At 24.6% G+C, this 20036-nt stretch overlaps 1 protein-coding gene across 1 annotated transcript; it reads right to left on the reverse strand.

Moving 5' to 3' along the window:
* Positions 1-1122: 1122 nt before the first annotated feature.
* LOC122853979 lies at positions 1123-17746 on the reverse strand. Its single transcript, XM_044154390.1, has 12 exons — positions 16439-17746; positions 16075-16225; positions 12829-13008; positions 11071-11397; positions 6983-7051; positions 6466-6889; positions 3792-4408; positions 3136-3302; positions 2772-2862; positions 2229-2552; positions 1825-2141; positions 1123-1650 (listed from the first exon to the last, which is right to left on the reverse strand). The coding sequence occupies exons 1-12, from the start codon at positions 17744-17746 to the stop codon at positions 1123-1125; spliced, it is 4503 nt and encodes a 1500-aa protein (XP_044010325.1).
* Between the last annotated feature and the right edge of the window lie 2290 nt (positions 17747-20036).

A 20036-nucleotide genomic window follows, 5' to 3' on the forward strand; every position in this document is an offset into this window, starting at 1 on the left:
TGATAGATTGCTTTTCTTTTAATCAAATATAATTTTTTCAAATAGAATAAAACAAAAATAAATAGAATGAAAAAAAATTTTAAAATATGCCTATATGTATATATAAAAAAAAATTACAAGACAAAAATATATTTAAATCAATTTAAATTTATTTATTTATTTGATATTGACATATATGAATAAACATAAAAATATACTTGTATAAATAAAATAACAAATACAAATATATGATTGTAAATTTACAATCATTTCGATTAGCACATTCATATAGTAAAATGGACAAAACAATTTTTACTTGTACTTGTACTTAGAGTTAATGCATTATTTTTTATAAATTTATAAGTAATTACTAATTAAAATTACAAAATATTTATTAGTCGTCATATCCAACATCATAAATAACAAGTACTTTAACTATTAAATTTTGTGCAAATATTAAATTTTTATTGTGCAGGGAAATATAATTTGTGACACGTATAAATTAAAATCAAATTATTAAATTATTTTCTGATTTTTTAAACGAGATCTTCCATATCATATAGTTAACACATCTCGGGACACTTTGCACAATATTTTACGCATTTAGTTTTATTGTGCTTCACAAGATGTTTAGTAAAACTAGGTTTGTGACTATCAAATGTATTGTGGCTTCACCATTTGATCAGTTGCCAACGGCTATCTTCTCCTACTTATTCAACACGCGCTTTTTTCCGTCACACGAGTTAATTAGTTTAATAGTTAATTAGCGTGTAATAAAGATGGCTGTTGTGGCGGTAATAATTTAAATAAGCGTTGTAAACGTATAGGAAATTAAAATAATCACGATTAATAAACTTGACTTTATTTTAATCAGTATATTAATTTTTTATTTATAATCAATAATGTATTTAAGATGGTACAAATAATTAATATATATGTACTTGCATTTGATGCGTATTATTATTTATTATAAACAATTATTCATTAAAATATTGAAACAAATTTTATAGATTCACTATAACATTGTGCATTTGTGCTTGATGAGTGCATAAAATATTAAAATATGTGCGACAATTATTCGTGTTCTTTTTGGTGCCATATATAAAAAAAATTAAACAAAATTATTTAATTATTTTTGAATTTTTAGTTACATACTACGGGACACTTTGCACAATATTTTTTGCAATTTCCCATATCTACATCATCTTGAATAGCATGTTTATCAATACCAAATTTTTTATTATTATTTAAATTGATGTTCATCATCTCTTGATTTTGAATTTTTGTCGCAATTTTTGAGGCTGTAGTTTCACATATAATATCGCACGTTAGACATAACGATTTGCAATTTGCTTGAGATTGTTGATTGAGTACAGAAATTGTTTTTGGAATTCGATGTATTTTAGTAAGATTACTAAGATCAATTTTATCAAGAATAATATCTATCTCTGGATTATCAAAATAATATAAATCTTCTATTTGTGAATTAGTAAAGGCACCGTCTTCAATTATCCCGATGTCATTACTTGATAAATGTAAGGCACTACATTTGAGACCAGAAAAAGTATTCTTTTTTAGGATATTTAGTTTATTGTCACGTAAACTTAATTCCAATAAATTTGCATTCATTAATTCAAATGTTGTAGCTTCAATTTCTTGGATATTATTATACTGCAAATAAAGTATTCTCAAATTATTCAAATTCTTGAAATTATTTTTACGAATAAAATTTATTTTATTATGAGACAATGAAAGTGCTTGAAGATTTTTCAGGCCGTTAAAAGCTTTAGTTTCGATTGTCGTTAAACTTGTTTTGGTTATAGATAAATAGTTCAAAAATGGTACACATTTAAATGTATCATTTTGGATTTTAGCAATTGTACCACCACTGTAAAAGAGTTCTTCAATACGGAATACATTATTACGTCCACATAAATGACGATCACAAATCCTTATTTTATCACAATCAATTATTTCTAAATTTAATAATGATGGTAGATCTGTTAATACTTCACAAAGTAGTTCATTTGATTCATCAATTGATAATATTAAAGTTTCCAATAATAAGAGATCGTCAAAAATAGAAAAATTTAATTGAACTACGCTGCCCGAAAAACGAAGATATGTTAAATTTGGTAAACTAGAAAATGCCTTATTATCAACTTTTAATTTTTCAACGTATGATTTTATTGTTAATTCATTTTTTATTGTTGAATGATTAAATGCATATTGTCCAATTGTTTTGATACAATCAATGTCGAGGTTAAATTTTTCAACTGGAACAGATGGATCTGTATTTGTAACAGACGTTAATACATCATCTGAATTTATACAAACTTTAAAAACAGGTGAAGTTTCAGTATCAATACAAACTGATGATTCATATAAACAACTGTTTACTTCTCGTTGATGACTTTTAAAAATTTTAAATGCATAATTAACTTCAGATCCAGTTGCATTATATAAAAATATATGATTTTTTTGTTTTGTGGTGTCATCAGTACTTGTAAGATTAGTATTGTTTGACGATACAATAATTTCTTGCCATGGTGTCTGATGAACAGAACCTCCAGCTGAATAAATTAACTCGTTTTCATTCAAATTTATTAATATCATACTTTCATCTAACATCAATGATTTCAACAAGTCTTCGATTTCAATATTCAATCGTTTTATGTATCTATAATTTATATAAAAGACATATAGTTGCTTCAAATCAACAAAAATATAAGAGGGTATATTTGTTAAATATTTATTTCTCGTTAATGATAAAGATTTTAAATTTGTCAAACCAGTAAACGCAAGTGGGTCAATTGATGTTAAAGTTGTATTTGTTATTTCAAAATGGTCCAATTCTAAACATGTAAATGCATAAGCTTGTATCTGTGTAATATTGCCACCAGAATATTCAAGACTTATTAATTTTAATTTATAATTAGAACACTTTTTATCACAAATATTAATTTTATCATGATCAATAATTTTTAAATATTTTAGATTTATTAATTCTTGCAATAATTGACATAATAAATAATTTTTTTCATCAACTTTTAATGATAAATATATCAATGATGTAAGTTTTTTAAATATATTTTTTTTCAATAAAATTGATGATTCATAAAATTCAAGTATTTTAAGATTTGGTAAATCAAATGCCAATGGTTTAATATCAATTTGATTATTTGGTATCGATTTTATAACTAATTTTCTTATTGATAAATTATAAAATGCATAATCGTCAATTGATGTTAGAGTTTGTGATATTTCAAGTGATGATATAAATGTTTCTTCATTTTTAATAACATCATGTTTTATTTCTCTAACTAATGATAAACGTCCATAAAAAATGCAAGTTTTAAAAATTCCATTTTCCGATATCACACACTCGTCTAAGAATTGATTTTTCATAGAATAATGTGTTTGAGAATCATAGATCATTGTATATATACTGATATCCAAGTTCAAACCATCGAGATGACGTAAAGGATTATTAAAAAGTAATAGCTGTAATATTTTAGCATTAGAAAATGATTGCTCATGAATTGTAGAAATATTATTTGATGATAGATTGAGAATTTCACATTGAACTCCATAAAATACATTAGCTCTGATAATGCTCAATTTATTCGAACCCAGATCAATCGATATAAAATTATTTATTCTTGAATGAAATGCGCCAGCTTCAATAATCTCAATTGAATTACCATGTAATCCAAGTTTAATTGAATTATTAAAATGATCAAAAATACCAGCTGATATTTTTTTAAATTTTTTATTCATTGTCAATATTAGATTCTCGAGTTTTTCAATACCATCAAATGCTCCTACTTCAATAACTCTCAAATGAGTTTGACTTATACTCAAAAAATTGACATCTTTTAAACATATGAATGAATTAGTTTGTATGTTTATCATTCTTCCAAGTGTATAATAAAGTTTTTCAACTGTTAGTAAATTCATGTGACCATTAGTTTTTCGACAAATACTTATTTCCCAAGTACGCAATAATTCCAATACTATTGAACTTTTGAGATTTGGTAAAAATTCATTCAAACGGATGTCTCTTTCATTTGCTTCAAATTTTAATGTTTTTAATGATGTTAATTTTTCGAAAACTTTATTTCTCAATATAACTCTACCATTATCAATATACAAAGATGTTAAATTATCCAAACCAGCAAATGAATTTTCATTGAGACTCAATTCATACCCAAATTTTAGTGTTAAATCCCCAAGTTGTAAATTGTTGTCAAATGCGTTGTCAGATACTTCAAGAATATCTCTATCATTTATTATCAGAGTGTCAAGTTCATCATTCATAATATGCTTCTTACTTGTAAGTGACGTTAGCACATCTTCGGTTTTACAATATGTGTAATAGTTATTTTCAAGAGGACCACAAACTAAGCCAGGTTCTTCAGCTTCAGTACTTCTTGACAAACAAATTGTTATCAGCAATGTGACGAACGAAGTGACACTTGTTTTTATTTTCATTATAAAGCTTGCAAGCTCGTTTTACAATAACACAATAATAATTAAAAATTTATTTTTGATAATTAATAATTGATGTTGCAAAAAAAAAAAACTTTCAACATATGTTTTAATACACTGATGGATATTTCACAAAAGAACGACTTATTTTGCATAAGCGACGAGTCAAATTATCATTCGATTTCTTTGACTATTATTAAAATATGCCGTTATCATTTTTGCCTTTTATTTTTCTTTTATTTTATTACGGATATTGTGTACAAAAATTTTATCAATATGTAAAATAATAAACTTTTGTATAAAAAAATCCTTGAAAAATTTTTGTGCAATGTGCAAAACATAAAATTATTACTTTTCTTTATTATTATTATTTTTTTATTCTATATTACGGATATTGTGAACAAAAATTTTATCAGTATGTAAAATAATAAACTTAGTAATAAAAAAAAAAAATCATACGAGGACCTTGAAATAAAATATTAAACTTGGAAAATTAAAAACTACATAAGCATTATGAAGTATAATGGATAGATTGCTTTTGTTTTAATCAAAAATTAATTTTTTTTTCATAGATTGCGAAGAATATTTGAACAAGATATTAATAGATCCTCCATCACTGCAAAATGAAATAAAAATAAATATATGCTTATATATAAAAAAAAAAAAAATAACAAGATAAAATTACATTTAAATCAATTTAAATTTATTTATTAATTTAGGATCAATGATGATAATTTTTTATTAATCAATCATAATGTATAAACAATTACTGATTTAATCGAGATTTTTCTTAGTACTATATATAGATCTAAAATCGAGAACATTTCGTTATAATCCAAGAACCTTACTTCTAAAAATTAGAACATTTTGCCATGATTCAAGAAATTTTCGTTATTATTTAAGAATTTTTTTTTTTATAATTCAAGACGTATTTGTTATAATTCAAGACAATATTTCCATAATTCAAAAAATTTTTCGTTCTCGAATTAAGAAGTTTTTTATTTAATATAAGAAAATTTTTCCATAATCCAAGAACTTTTTTTGCAAGAACAAAAGTTCTGTATTTTAGAAGTTTTTTTTCTCAGTATACTGTATAACATCGTGCTTTCTATGTGTTTTAGATAATAAATTTTGTGCAAAAACGCCTATAATTATTTTCGTGCAGAAATTTAATTTTTAATACGTGCAAAAATTAAAATAATATTATTAAATTGTTAATAACATTATTGGTGATACTAGAATTTTGATTATCCAAAAAATGATTGCTCATTGTTTTTTTCATTTTGAATATTTGTAGCAATTTTTGAAACTGGAGATTCACAAATGATATCACATCCGGTATCTTTACATATCAATTTGCAATTACTCTTGGATTGATATTTATTATTCGTAATTGTTCCTGGATCTTGATGTATCTTAGTTAGATTACTAAGTTTGATTTTATCAAAAACAACATCTATCTTTGGATTATCAAAATAATATAAATCTTCTATTTGTGAATTATAAAATGCATCATCTTCAATCATCAGAATGTCATTACTTGATAAATATAAATTATCACATTTAAGACCATTAAAAGTATTTTTTTTAATGATATTTAATTTATTAAATTCCAAATTTAATTTTGATAAATGTGCATTCATCAATTGAAATGTTGTAACTTCAATTTCTTGAATATTATTAAATTGCAAATAAAGTAATTTTAATTTTTTCAAATGTTGAAAAATATTTTTGCTAATAAAATTTATCTTATTTTGTGCCAATGAAAGTATTTCAAGATCAATTAAACCATAAAATGCATTAGCTTCAATTGTTGATAAATTTGTATCGGTTATAAATAAAAGATTCAATAATGTCACACATTTAAATGATTGACCTTGAATTTTATCTATTGCACCACCATCATACCAAAGTTTTTTAATTGAAAAATGGTTATTATATTTGCATCGATGATCATTACAAATATTTATAGTGTTATTATTGATAATTTGTAACTTGGATAATTTTCGAAGATATGTCAATACATTGCAAAGTGGTACATTTGTTTCATCAGTTGATAATACCAAAGACTCCAATGATGAAAGATGTTTAAAAATAGAAAATGTCAATTGAACTTGACTATCTATAAATTGAAGATTTGTTAAATTTTGTAAATCAGAAAATGCATTTTTTTGAACGCTGAGTGTTTTTACGTATGATTTTATTGTTAGCTCATTTTTTATTTTTGAATCAATAAAAGCAAAAGGTCCAATTGTTTCGATACAACCAATGTCAAGCTCAAATTTTTCAATTGAAACAGATGGATCTGTATTTTTAACGGAAAATAAAACAGCATTTTTATTTATACAAATTTTGAGAACCGGTGAAGTTTTTGAATTAATACAAACTGATGATTTATATGAACAATTTTTTATTTGATCTGCCAAAATTTTAAATGCATTATTAATTTGAAATTCAGTTGTATTGTATAAAAATATATGATTTCTTTTCTTAGTATAATCATATACATTACTTGTAAGTAAAATTTCATTTGGTGATACAATAATGTCCCGCCATGGTGCATGTCGAATTGTACCATTGTCTGAATAAATCAATTTGTTTTCATTTAAATTTATTAATACCATATTTTCATCTGAATTCAATGATCTCAATATAGTGTCAATTTTACTATCCAAAAATTTTATGTAAAAATTATTCACAACAAGTACATATAATTGTTTTAAATTATTAAAAATCAACGAGGGTATATTTATCAAATATTCATTATCTATTATTGATAAAGTCATTAAATTTTTTAAACCATTAAATGCATTTGCATCAATGGATTTTATATTTGTATTTGTTATTGCTAAATTTTGTAATTCTGTACATTTGAATGCATCAACTTGAATATGTGTAATATTACCATCAGAATATTCAAGAGTTGTTAACTTGAATTTATTATTAGCACACTTTTCATCACAAATATTAATTTTATCATGATCAATAATTTTTAAATATTTTATATTTATTAATTCTGGCAATAATTGACATAATAAATAATTTTTTTCATCAACTTTTAATGATAAATATATCAATGATGTAAGTTTTTTAAATATATTTTTCGCCAATAAAATTGATGAACCATCGAATCTAAGTATTTCAAGTTTTGGTAAATATAATGCCAGTGGTTTAATATTAATTTGATTATTTTCTTCTGATTTTATAATTAATTCTTTTATTGTTAAATTATAAAATGCATATTCTCCAATTGACGTTATGATTTTTGATATTTCAAGTGTTGATATTAATGATGGTGTTGTTTTTATTTTATCATGTTCTATTTCTCTGACTAGCTCTAAACTTTTCTCATTAACACAAATTGTAAAATTTTTATTATCTGATATTGTACAGCTGACTCGTGCTGGATTTTGCATAAAAATATGAGAATCAAGATTATTAATCATCGTATATACACTGAGATCCAAGAAAACAGCATCAAGTTTAAGTAAAGGATTATCAAACATAAACAATTCCAAAATTTTGGACTGATTGAATGCAGATTTTTCAATTGATGAAATATTATTTGATGATATATTGAGCTTTTCACATTGTACTCCATAAAATACATTAGCTCTGATAATGCTTAATTTATTCCAGCTCAAATCAATCGATACAAAATTAGTTATTTTTGAATGAAATGCACCAACTTCAATAATCTCAATTGAATTACCATGTAAATCAAGTTTAATTGAATTAACAAAATTATCAAAAATACCAGCTGATATTTTTTTAAATTTTTTATTCATCGTTAATATTAATTTTTCAAGTTTTTCAAGACCATCAAATGCTCCTTTTTCAACTACATTTATATTATCTTGACCTATAGTTAAAATGTTGAGATGCTTCAAACATATAAATGAATTTAGTTTTAAATTTTTAATTCTTCCAAATGTGTAATAAAGTTTTTTAATTGGTAGTACATTTTTGTGACCATCAGTTTCACGACAAACAGTTATTTCTGAAGAATGTGAAATTTCTAATTCAGTCAAAGATTCAAGATTTGATAAAAATTCATTTAAACGAATGATATTTTCATTAGCTTCTAATTTTAATGATTCCAATGATGTTAAGTGTGCGGAAATTTCATTTTTTAAAAATACTCGACCATTGTTAATTTTTAATATAGCCAAATCATTCAAACCTTTAAATCCATTTGGATTGATGTATAATTCAGAACCAAAATTTAGTGTTAAATTCTCAAGGTGTAGATTATGGTCGAATGCACTGTCGGATATCTCGAAAATATTTTCATCAATTATTGTGAGGCTATGAAACAGATTATTTCCAATCGATTTATTGCTTGTGACTGACGTTAGCACATCCTCAACCCTACAATATGTGTATAAATTATCTTCAAGATTTACACAAACTTCTTCTTCTGATGCAGTAATTGTTGAAAAAAAAATTGTTATCAAAAATTTTACGAATAACAATCTAAATTTAAATTCCATTTTGAAACTCAAAAAAATAAAACGATATTTTGTAAAAATTTTTTTTTGTTATTTAATAATTGATGTTCGAAAAAAAAAATTACTGCTAACATATGTTTTAATTCCTTGTTTGATATTTCACAAGAAAATGACTTTTTTTACAAAACCGACGTGTCGAATTGTCATTTGATTTCTTTGACGATCATTAAAATATGCTGTTATGTCTTTTTTATTTTTTTCTTCTATTTCCTTCCGGATATTGTGTTCAAGAATTTTATTAGTATGTTAAATAATAAACTTTTTCATAAAAAAACAACCTTGAAATTTTTTTGTGCAATGCGCAAAAAATAAAATAAAATTATCACTTTTTTTTTATTATCGTTATTATAACGATATATATGTATAATATGCGAACGAGAATTTTATCAGTATGTAAAATAATAAACTTAGTAATAAATAAAGTAATACCAGAACCTTGAAATAAAAATATCCAATTTGGAAAATTAAAAATTACATTAGCATTATAAAGAACAATGGATAGAATGATTTTTTTTTAATCAAAAATAATTTTTTTAAATAGAATAAAACAAAGTAACAAGACAAAAATATATTTAAATCAATTTAAATTTGTTTATTTATTTCATATTGACATATATGAATTAACATAAAAATATACTTGTATAAACAAATCAAATTATATCATTATAAATCTACAAACATTTTGATTAGTACATTAATATAGATCACTAATAAATAGTAAGATGGACAAAACAACTTTTACTTGTACTTGTACTTAGAGTTAATGAATTACTTTTTATAAATTTATAGATAATTACTAATTAAAAATACAATATATTTATTAGTCGTCATATCCAACGTTATAAATAACAAGTGCTTTAACTATTAAATTTTGTGCAAACATTAAATTTTTATTGTGCAGGGAAATATAATTTGTGACATGTATAAATTAAAATCAGATTGTTGAATTGATTTTGGGTTATTTAAACGAAATTTTCCATATCATATAATTAACACATCTCAGGACACTTTGCACAATATTTTACGCATTTAGTTTTATTGTGCTTCACAAGATGTTTAGTAAAAGTAGGTTTGTGACTATCAAATGTATGGCGGCTATTTTTTTCTTCAATTTGAATATTTGTAGCAATCTTTGAAGCTGTAGTTTCGCATTCAATATCGCAATTTTCACAAAGCATTTTACAATTTGTCTCAGATTGTTGTTGTTTTATTACAGAAATTGTTCCTGAAATTTGATGTATAGTAGTAAAATTAGTAATATGAATTTTATCAAGAATAACATCTATCTTTGGATTATCAAAATAATATAAATCTTTTATTTGTGAATTATAAAAGGCATCATCTTCAATTGCCAGAATGCCATTACTTGATAAATCCAAACTATCACATTTGAGACCAGTAAAAGTATTTTTTTTTATGATATTAAACTTATTAAAATCTAAATTCAACGTCATTAAATTTGCACTCATCAATTGAAATGTTGTACATTCAATTTCTTGAATCTGATTAAATTGTAAATACAATTCTTTTAATTTTTTCAAATGCCTAAAAATATTTTTATGAATAAAGGTTATTTTATTATAAGCCAATGAAAGTGTTACAAGTTTATTTAAACCATAAAAAGCATCTGTTTCAATTGTCGTTAAATTTGAATTGGTTATAAATAAAAAATTTAATAATGTCACACATTTGAATGATTCTTTTTTGATTTTATCAATCGCACCGCCATTATACCAAAGTTTTTTAATATCAAAATGATTGTCATCTTTACATCGACGTTCATTACAAATACTTACATTATTATGATTGATAATTTGTAACTTTATTAATGATGGAAGATCTGTCAATACATTGCAAAGTGGTACATTTGTTTCATCAATTGATAAGACCAAAATTTCCAATGACAAAAGATCCCTAAACATAGAATGATTTAATTGAACAACGCTATCTAAGAATCGAAGATTTTTTAAACTTTGCATATTAAGAAAAGCATTCTTTTCAATTCTCAATTTTTTAATTTCCGATTTTATGGTTAATTCATTCTTTATATTCGAAGCGTTGAATGCAAATCGTTTAATCGTTTCAATACATCCAATGTCGAGTTCAAATTGTTCAATTGGAATATATGGATTTGTATTTGTAACAGAATTTAATACACCATCTTCATTCATACAAATTTTGAGAATCGGTGAAGTGTTTGAATCAATACAAACTGATGAATTATATGAGCATATATTTAATTGTTGATGATAATTTAATAGTCGTTCATAGGTATTGTTTACTTCAAATTCAGTTGTGTTATATAAAAATATATGACTTCTTTTTTTTGTATAATCATATACATTACTTGTAAGTATAATTTCATTTGATGATACGATAATGTCTCTCCATGGTGCATGTTGAATTCTACCATTGTCTGAATAGATTAATTTGTTTTCATTTGAATTTATTAATACTATATTTTCATCTGAATTTAATGTTTTTAGTATATTTTCAATATTATTATCCAAACGTCTTATATAAAAATCATTTATACGAAGTACATATAGCTGCTTTAAATTATTGAAAATTAACGAGGGTATAATCATTAAATATTTATTATCCAATATTGATAAAGTCATTAAATTTTTTAAACCATTAAATACATTTGGATCGATTGATTTTATATTTGTATTTGTTATTGCTAAATTTTGTAATTCTGTACATTTGAATGCATCAACTTGAATATGTGTAATATTACTATCAGAATATTCAAGAGTTGTTAACTTGAATTTATTATTAGCACACTTTTCATCACAAATATTAATTTTATCATGATCAATAATTTTTAAATATTTTATATTTATTAATTCTGGCAATAATTGACATAATAAATAATTTTTTTCATCAACTTTTAATGATAAATATATCAATGATGTAAGTTTTTTAAATATATTTTTCGCCAATAAAATTGATGAACCATCGAATCTAAGTATTTCAAGTTTTGGTAAATATAATGCCAGTGGTTTAATATTAATTAGATTTTTTTCTTCCGATTTTATAATTAATTCTTTTATTGTTAAATTATAAAATGCATATTCTTCAATTGATGTTATGTTTCTTGATATTTCAAGTGTTGATATTGATGATTTACCATTTGCTTTTTCGTCCTGTTCTATTTCTCTGACTAATTTCAAGCTTTTTTCATGGAAGCAAACCTCGTACTTTTTGTTTTTTAATATTGAACAATTGAATGGTACTTTATCTCTAATAAATATTAAAGAATCAGTATTATAAACTGTCGTGAAAATACTAAGCTCCGAGAAATGACCATCAAGTTCAAGTAAAGGGTTATCAAACACAAATAATCCCAAAATTTTTGACTGATTAAATGCGTATGGTTCGATTGTTGAAATTTTATTTGAGGATAGATCGAGAATTTCACATTGAACTCCATAAAATACATTACTTTTGATGTTGCTCAATTTATTTGAGCTTAGATCGATTGATACAAAATGAGATCTTTTAGAATTAAATGCACCAACTTCAATAATTTCAATTGAATTGCCATTCAAATCAAGGTCAATTGAATTAACAAAATTATCAAATGTTAGTACAGGTATTTTTCTTAATTTTGAATTCTTTGTCAATATTAAATTTTCAATTTTGTCTAGACCATTAAATGCTCCTTCTTCTATTTTCTCTAAATTAGTTTGAGTTATACTAAAATAGTTAAGATTTTTTAAACAATAAAATGAGTTTGCTTTTAATTTTTTCAGTGCTCGACCATTTGTATAACGAAGTTTTTCAATTTGTATTATTAAGCTTTTATTTAAACTGTCTTTATCAGGACAAATTTTTACTTTACCAACACGTAGCAGTTCTAGTTCATTTAAATTTTCTAGATTTGATAAAAATTCATACAATCGTACAGAACTTTCATCAGCTTCTAATTTTAATAATTCTAATGATGGTAATCTTCTAAAAGCATCATTTTTTAGTATAACTCTTCCATTATTAATATTCAATTTGGTTAAATTAATCAACCCTATAAATGCATTTGGATTAAAATACAATAAATTAAAACCAAAATTAAGCGTTAAGTCTCCAAGTTGTAAATCATTATTAAATGCATCATCAGATACCTCAAAAATATTTTTATCAGTTATTATAAGATTATCATATAAATTGTTTATAATAGATTTTTTGCTTGTAACTGACGTAAGCACATCCTCAACTCTACAATATGTGTATAAATTATCATTAAAATTTTCACAAACTTTCTCCTCTATTGCAATAATTGTTGAAAAAAAAATTGTTATCAACAATTTTACGAATAACAAACTCAATTTCGATTCCATTTTGAAACTCAAAAAAATAAAACGATATTTTTTTAAAATTTATATAATTACTGTTAACATATGTTTTAATACACTGATAGATATTTAACAAGAGAATGACTTTTTTTAAAAAAGCGACGTGTCGAATTGTCATTTGAATTCTTTGACTATCATTAATGAATGCCGTTATCACTTTTTTATTTTTTTTTATTTCTTTCCGGATATTGTGTTCAAGAATTTTATCATTATGTAAAATAATAAACTGTTTTATAAACCAAGTCGTTTAAAGACCTTGAAACAAAATATATTAGCAATGATGTGATTTAAGTTATATTTTTGTTTACTCAATTGAAATGGCCATCAACAACCGATCATCACGAGTTCAATTCCCGTCATAGTCACTTTTTATTTTTTTTTCAAAGTTTATATGTAAAAAAACAATTTTTTTTTCTCTCGAGACGCACACTTACACCTGCAAGACTCAGACCCACACTATGACAAATGTTACGTTGAAAAATTTAATTATTCTACAAAATAGTCAATGACTCAATAAGCTCAACTCATTTGCTGGATGTCCATGCTGTTGTACACTTGATATATGCTCTAATGTGATGTGAAATTGACCCACAAATTACAATAAACTGATGTATTGATGATGACGACGACACTAGACAAATTAAGACAATTCAATACCAGTAAAACTCTGGCAAACCAATGGATGGATAAATGTATAAATAAATATTATTGTCAATAGATCTCCTCGGCTCGAAAACAAACTCATTAAAAATGAATTAGTAATGACATTATCTTTTCTACATTAATATTTTTGTCGTTAATATAAATGTGTGATATAACTTGTGATTGAACATGTATTGGACTGGCATTGAGACTCCCAAACGTTTCACTAATACTTATAAATATTTTTATAAATTTTTGGTGGTGTCAAGTATGCCACACTTGTTTTATTGTGAAAATAAATTTTATTTTTTAATAACAAATCCTTTAAATTTTTGATTTTGTGCAAATATTAAATTTTTATTGTGCAAAGAAATATAATTTGTGACATGTATAAATTAAAATCAGATTGTTAAATTATTTTCGGGTTTTTTAAACCGCATCTTTCATATTTTATAGTTAGCACATCTCGGGACACTTTGCACAATATTTCACGCATTTAGTTTTATTGTGCTTCACAAGATGTTTAGTAAAAGTAGGTTTGTGACTATCAAATGTATGGCGGCTATTTTTTTCTTCAATTTGAATATTTGTAGCAATCTTTGAAGCTGTAGTTTCGCATTCAATATCGCAATTTTCACAAAGCATTTTACAATTTGTCTCAGATTGTTGTTGTTTTATTACAGAAATTGTTCCTGAAATTTGATGTATAGTAGTAAAATTAGTAATATGAATTTTATCAAGAATAACATCTATCTTTGGATTATCAAAATAATATAAATCTTTTATTTGTGAATTATAAAAGGCATCATCTTCAATTGCCAGAATCCCATTACTTGATAAATCCAAACTTTCACATTTGAGACCAGTAAAAGTATTTTTTTTTATGATATTAAACTTATTAAAATCTAAATTTAACGTCATTAAATTTGCACTCATCAGTTGAAATGTTGTACATTCAATTTCTTGAATCTGATTAAATTGTAAATACAATTCTTTTAACTTTTTCAAATGCCTAAAAATATTTTTATGAATAAAGGTTATTTTATTATAAGCCAATGAAAGTGTTACAAGTTTATTTAAACCATAAAAAGCATCTGTTTCAATTGTCGTTAAATTTGAATTGGTTATATATAAAAAATTTAATAATGTCACACATTTAAATGATTCTTTTTTGATTTCATCAATCGCACCACCGTTATACCAAAGTTTTTTAATACCAAAATGTTTATCATCTTTACATCGACGTTCATTACAAATACTTACACTATTATGATTGATGATTTGTAACTTGATTAATAATGGAAGATCTGTCAATACATTGCAAAGTGGTACATTTCTCTCATCAATTGATAATACCAAAATTTCCAATGATAAAAGATCCCTAAACATAGAATGATTTAATTGAACAACGCTATCTAAAAATCGAAGATTTTTTAAACTTTGCATATTAAGAAAAGCATTCTTTTCAACTCTCAATTTTTCAATGCCCGATTTTATGGTTAATTCATTCTTTATATTCGAAGCGATGAATGCAAATCGTTTAATCGTTTTGATACATCCAATGTCGAGTTCAAATTTTTCAATTGAAATATATGAATTTGTATTTGTAACAGAATTTAATACACCATCTTCATTCATACAAATTTTGAGAATCGGTGAAGTGTTTGAATCAATACAAACTGATGAATTATATGAACATATATTTAATTGTTGATGATAATTTAATAGTCGTTCATAGGTATTGTTTACTTCAAATTCAGTTGTGTTATATAAAAATATATGACTTCTTTTCTTTGTATAATTATATACATTACTTGTAAAAGAAATTTCATTTGATGATACGACAATGTCTCGCCATGTTACATGTCGGATAGAACCATTCTCTGAATAGATTAATTTGTTTTCATTTGAATTTATTAATAACATATTTTCATTTGAATTCAATGTCTTTAGTATATTTTCAATATTATTATCCAAACGTCTTATGTAAAAATTATTTATACGAAGTACATACAGCTGCTTTAAATTATCAAAAATTGACGAGGGTATATTCATTAAATTAATTCCGTTGATTGATAGAGTCTTTAAATTTAAACCATTAAATGCATTTGCAGCAATTGATTTTAAATTTGTATTTGTTATGGTAAAATGGTCCAATTCTAAACATGTAAATGCATTAGCTTGTATTTGTGTTATATTACCACCAAAATATTCAAGACTTATCAATTTTAATTTATTATTAGCACACTTTTCATCACAAATATTAATTTTATCATGATCAACAATTGTTAAATATTTTATATTTGTTAATTCTTGCAATGATTTACATAATGAATAATTTGCTTCAACAAATTTTGATGATAAATATATCAATGATGTAAGTTTTTTAAATATATTTTTTTCTAATAAAATTGATGATCCATGAAATTCAAGTATTTCAAGCGTTGGTAAATATAATGCCAATGGTTTAACAACAATTTTATTATCTTCTTTTGATGTTATAATCAATCGTGAAAGAGATAAATTATAAAATGTATATTCTTCAATTGATGTAATGTTTCTTGATACTTCAAGTGTTGATCTTGATGATTTACCTTTTGCCTTGTCATCATGTTTCATTTCTCTGACTAATTTCAAGCTTTTTTCATGGAAACAAACTTCGTACTTTTCGTCTTTTACTAGTGTACAATTGAATGGAACTTTATCTCTAATAAATATTAAAGAATCAGTATTATAAACTGTCGTGAAAATACTAAGCTCCGAGAAATGACCATCAAGATCAAATAAAGGATTATCAAACACAAATAATCCCAAAATTTTTGTCTGATTAAATGCGTATGGTTCGATTGTTGAAATTTTATTTGAGGATAGATCGAGAATTTCACATTGAACTCCATAAAATACATCGCTTTTGATGTTGCTCAATTTATTTGAGCTCAGATCAATTGATACAAAATGAGATCTTTTAGAATTAAATGCACCAACTTCAATAATTTCAATTGAATTGCTATTTAAATCAAGGTCAATTGAATTAACAAAATTATCAAATGTTAGTACAGGTATTTGTCTTAATTTTGAATTCTTTGTCAATATTAAATTTTCAATTTTGTCTAGACCATTAAATGCTCCTTCTTCTATTGTCTCCAAATTAGTTTGAGTTATACTAAAATAATTGAGGTTTTTTAAACAATAAAATGAGTTTGCTCTTAATTCTTTAAGAGCTCTACCAGTTGTATAACGAAGTTTTTCAATTTGTATTATTAAGCTTTTATTTAGACTGTCTTCATCAGGACAAATTTTTACTTCACTAACACGTAACAGTTCTAGTTCAGTTAAATTTTCAAGATTAGGTAAAAATTCATACAATCGTATAGAATCTTCATTAGCTTCTAATTTTAATAATTCTAATGATGGTAATCTTCTAAAAGCATCATTTTTCAGTAAAACTCTTCCATTGTTAATATTTAAAACGGTCAAATTATCCAATCCTATAAATGCATCTGCACTAAAATATAATAAATCAAAACCAAAATTAAGTGTTAAATTTCCAAGTTGTAAATTATTATCGAATGCATAATCAGATATTTCGAAAATATTTTTATCAGTTATTGTAAGATTATCATATAAATTGTTTATAATAGATTTTCTGCTTCTAACTGATGTAAGCACGTCCTCAGTTTTACAGTATGTATATAAATTATCTTCAGGATGACCACAAACTACTTCTTCTGTTGCAATAATTTTTGAAAAAAAAGTTGTTATTAGCATTGCTACGAATAACAAACTCATTTTTGATTTCATTTTGAAGTTATCACTTTTTTATTTTTTTTTTATTTATTTCCGGATATTGTGTTCAAGAATTTTATCATTATGTAAAATAATAAACTTTTTTATAAACCAAGTCGTTTGAAGACCTTGAAATAAAATATATTAGCAATGATGTGATTAAAGTTATATTTTTGTTTACTCAATTGAAATGGCCATCAACAACCGATCATCACGAGTTCAATTCCCGTCAGAGTCACTTTTTATTTTTTTTTCAAAGTTTATATATAAAAGAACAATTTTTTTTTCTCTCGAGACGCACACTTACACCTGCAACACTTAGACCCACACTATGACAAATGTTACGTTGAAAAATTTAATTATTCTACAAAATAGTCAATGACTCAATAAGCTCAACTCATTTGCTGGATGTCCATGCTGTTGTACACTTGATTGATGCTCTAATATGGTGCAAAATTGACCGAAAAATCACAATAAACTGATGAATTGATGATGACGACGACACTAAACAAATTATGATAGTTCAATGCCAGTAAAACTCTGGCAGACGAATGGATGGATAAATATAAATAAATATTATTGTCAATAGATCTCCTCGGCTCGAAAACAAACTCATTAAAAATAAATTAGTAATGATATAATCTTTTCTACATTAATATTTTTGTCGTTAATATAAATGTGTGATATAACTTGTGATTGAACATGTATTGGACTGGCATTGAGACTCCCAAACGTTTCACTAATACTTATAAATATTTTTATAAAATTTTCGGTGGTGTCAAGTGTCCCTCACTCTTCATCATTCGGTCAGTTGCCAACGGCTATTCTCTCCTACTTTTTTAACACTCGGTTGCTCCCGTCACACGACACATTTTTTAAGTTAATTAGCGTATAATAAAGATGGCTGTTGTGGTGGTAATAATTTAAATTAGCGTTATAATCGTAAAGGAAAATAAATAATTACAATCAATAAATTTACTTTTATTTTAATCAGTAAATATATTTTCATATACTTGAACTTGATGTATTTTATTATTTATTATTTAATACATTGTGCATTTGTGCTTGATAAGTGCTTAAAATATTAAATTATGTGCAAAAATTATTCGGGTGCTATTTGTGCCATGTGCGAAAAATAAAACAAAATTGGTAAATCATTTTCAAATTTATATGTCAAGGAAATATTTAATAACATACAATGGGACATTTTGCACAACCTTTTCTGCAATCTCCCATGCTTCCATCATTGTCTATAGCATGTTTATAACTACCAGATTTTTTATTATTAATTGAATTGATGTTCATCATCTCTTGATTTTGAATATTTGTAGCAATTTTTGAGGCTGTAGTTTCACATTTGATATCGCACTTTGGACATGACAATTCGCAATTTCTCCTAGGTTGTTGATTAGGTACAGAAATTGTTCCTGGATGTTGATAAATCTTAGTACGATTACTGAGACCAATTTTATCAAGAGTAATGTTTATCACTGGATTAGCAAAATAATATAAATTTTGTATTTGTGAATTATTAAATGCACCATCTTCAATTATCCGAATGCCATTACTTGATAAATGTAAAGCTTTACATTTGAGACCAGAAAAAGTATTATTTTTAATGGATTGCAATTTATTGACACGCAAACTTAGTTCTTTTAAATTTGCATTTAATAATTCAAATGTTGTAGCTTCAATTTCTTTGATATTATTATATTGCAAATGAAGGATTTCTAAACTCGTCAAATTTGCAAAATTATTTTTACGAATAAAATTTATCTTATTATGAGACAATAAAAGTGTATGAAGCTTCCTCAGGCCAGTAAATGCATTAGATTCAATCGTCGTTAAATTTGTATTGGTTATAGATAGATAGTTCAAGAATGGTACGCATTTGAATGAATTATTTTGAATTTTTGAAATTGCACCACCAGTATAAAAGAGTTCTTCAATACGAAATGCATTATTACGTCCACATAAACGATGATTACAAATATTTATTTTATCATAATTAATTATTTCTAAATATGATAATGATGGTAGATCCGTTAATACTTTACAAAGTAGTTCATTTGTTTCATCAATTGATAGTATCAAAGTTTTTAAATCAGATAAATCGTCAAAAATAAATGGACTTAATTGAACTACGCTATCGAAAAAACGAAGATATGTTAAATTTGGTAAATTGAAAAATGCATTATATTCAATATTTAATTTTTCAACGTATGATGTTATTGTTAATTCATTTATGATTGTTGAATAATTAAATGCATAT

This window comes from Aphidius gifuensis, linkage group LG4 (genome assembly GCF_014905175.1).
Source record: "Aphidius gifuensis isolate YNYX2018 linkage group LG4, ASM1490517v1, whole genome shotgun sequence".
NCBI lineage: Eukaryota > Metazoa > Arthropoda > Insecta > Hymenoptera > Braconidae > Aphidius > Aphidius gifuensis.

Coding starts and splice junctions, on each gene's coding strand:
- LOC122853979 (XM_044154390.1), bottom strand. CDS start 17,746: ATGCTAATAACAACTTTTTTTTCAAAAATTATTGCAACAGAAGAAGTA. Junction 13,009..16,074: donor TGCTGCAAATGCATTTAATG/GTTTAAATTTAA, acceptor ATGCATTTATAG/GGTTGATTAATTTAACCAAA. Junction 11,398..12,828: donor ACTAGAACTGCTACGTGTTG/GTAAAGTAAAAA, acceptor TAATCTATTCAG/ACAATGGTAGAATTCAACAT.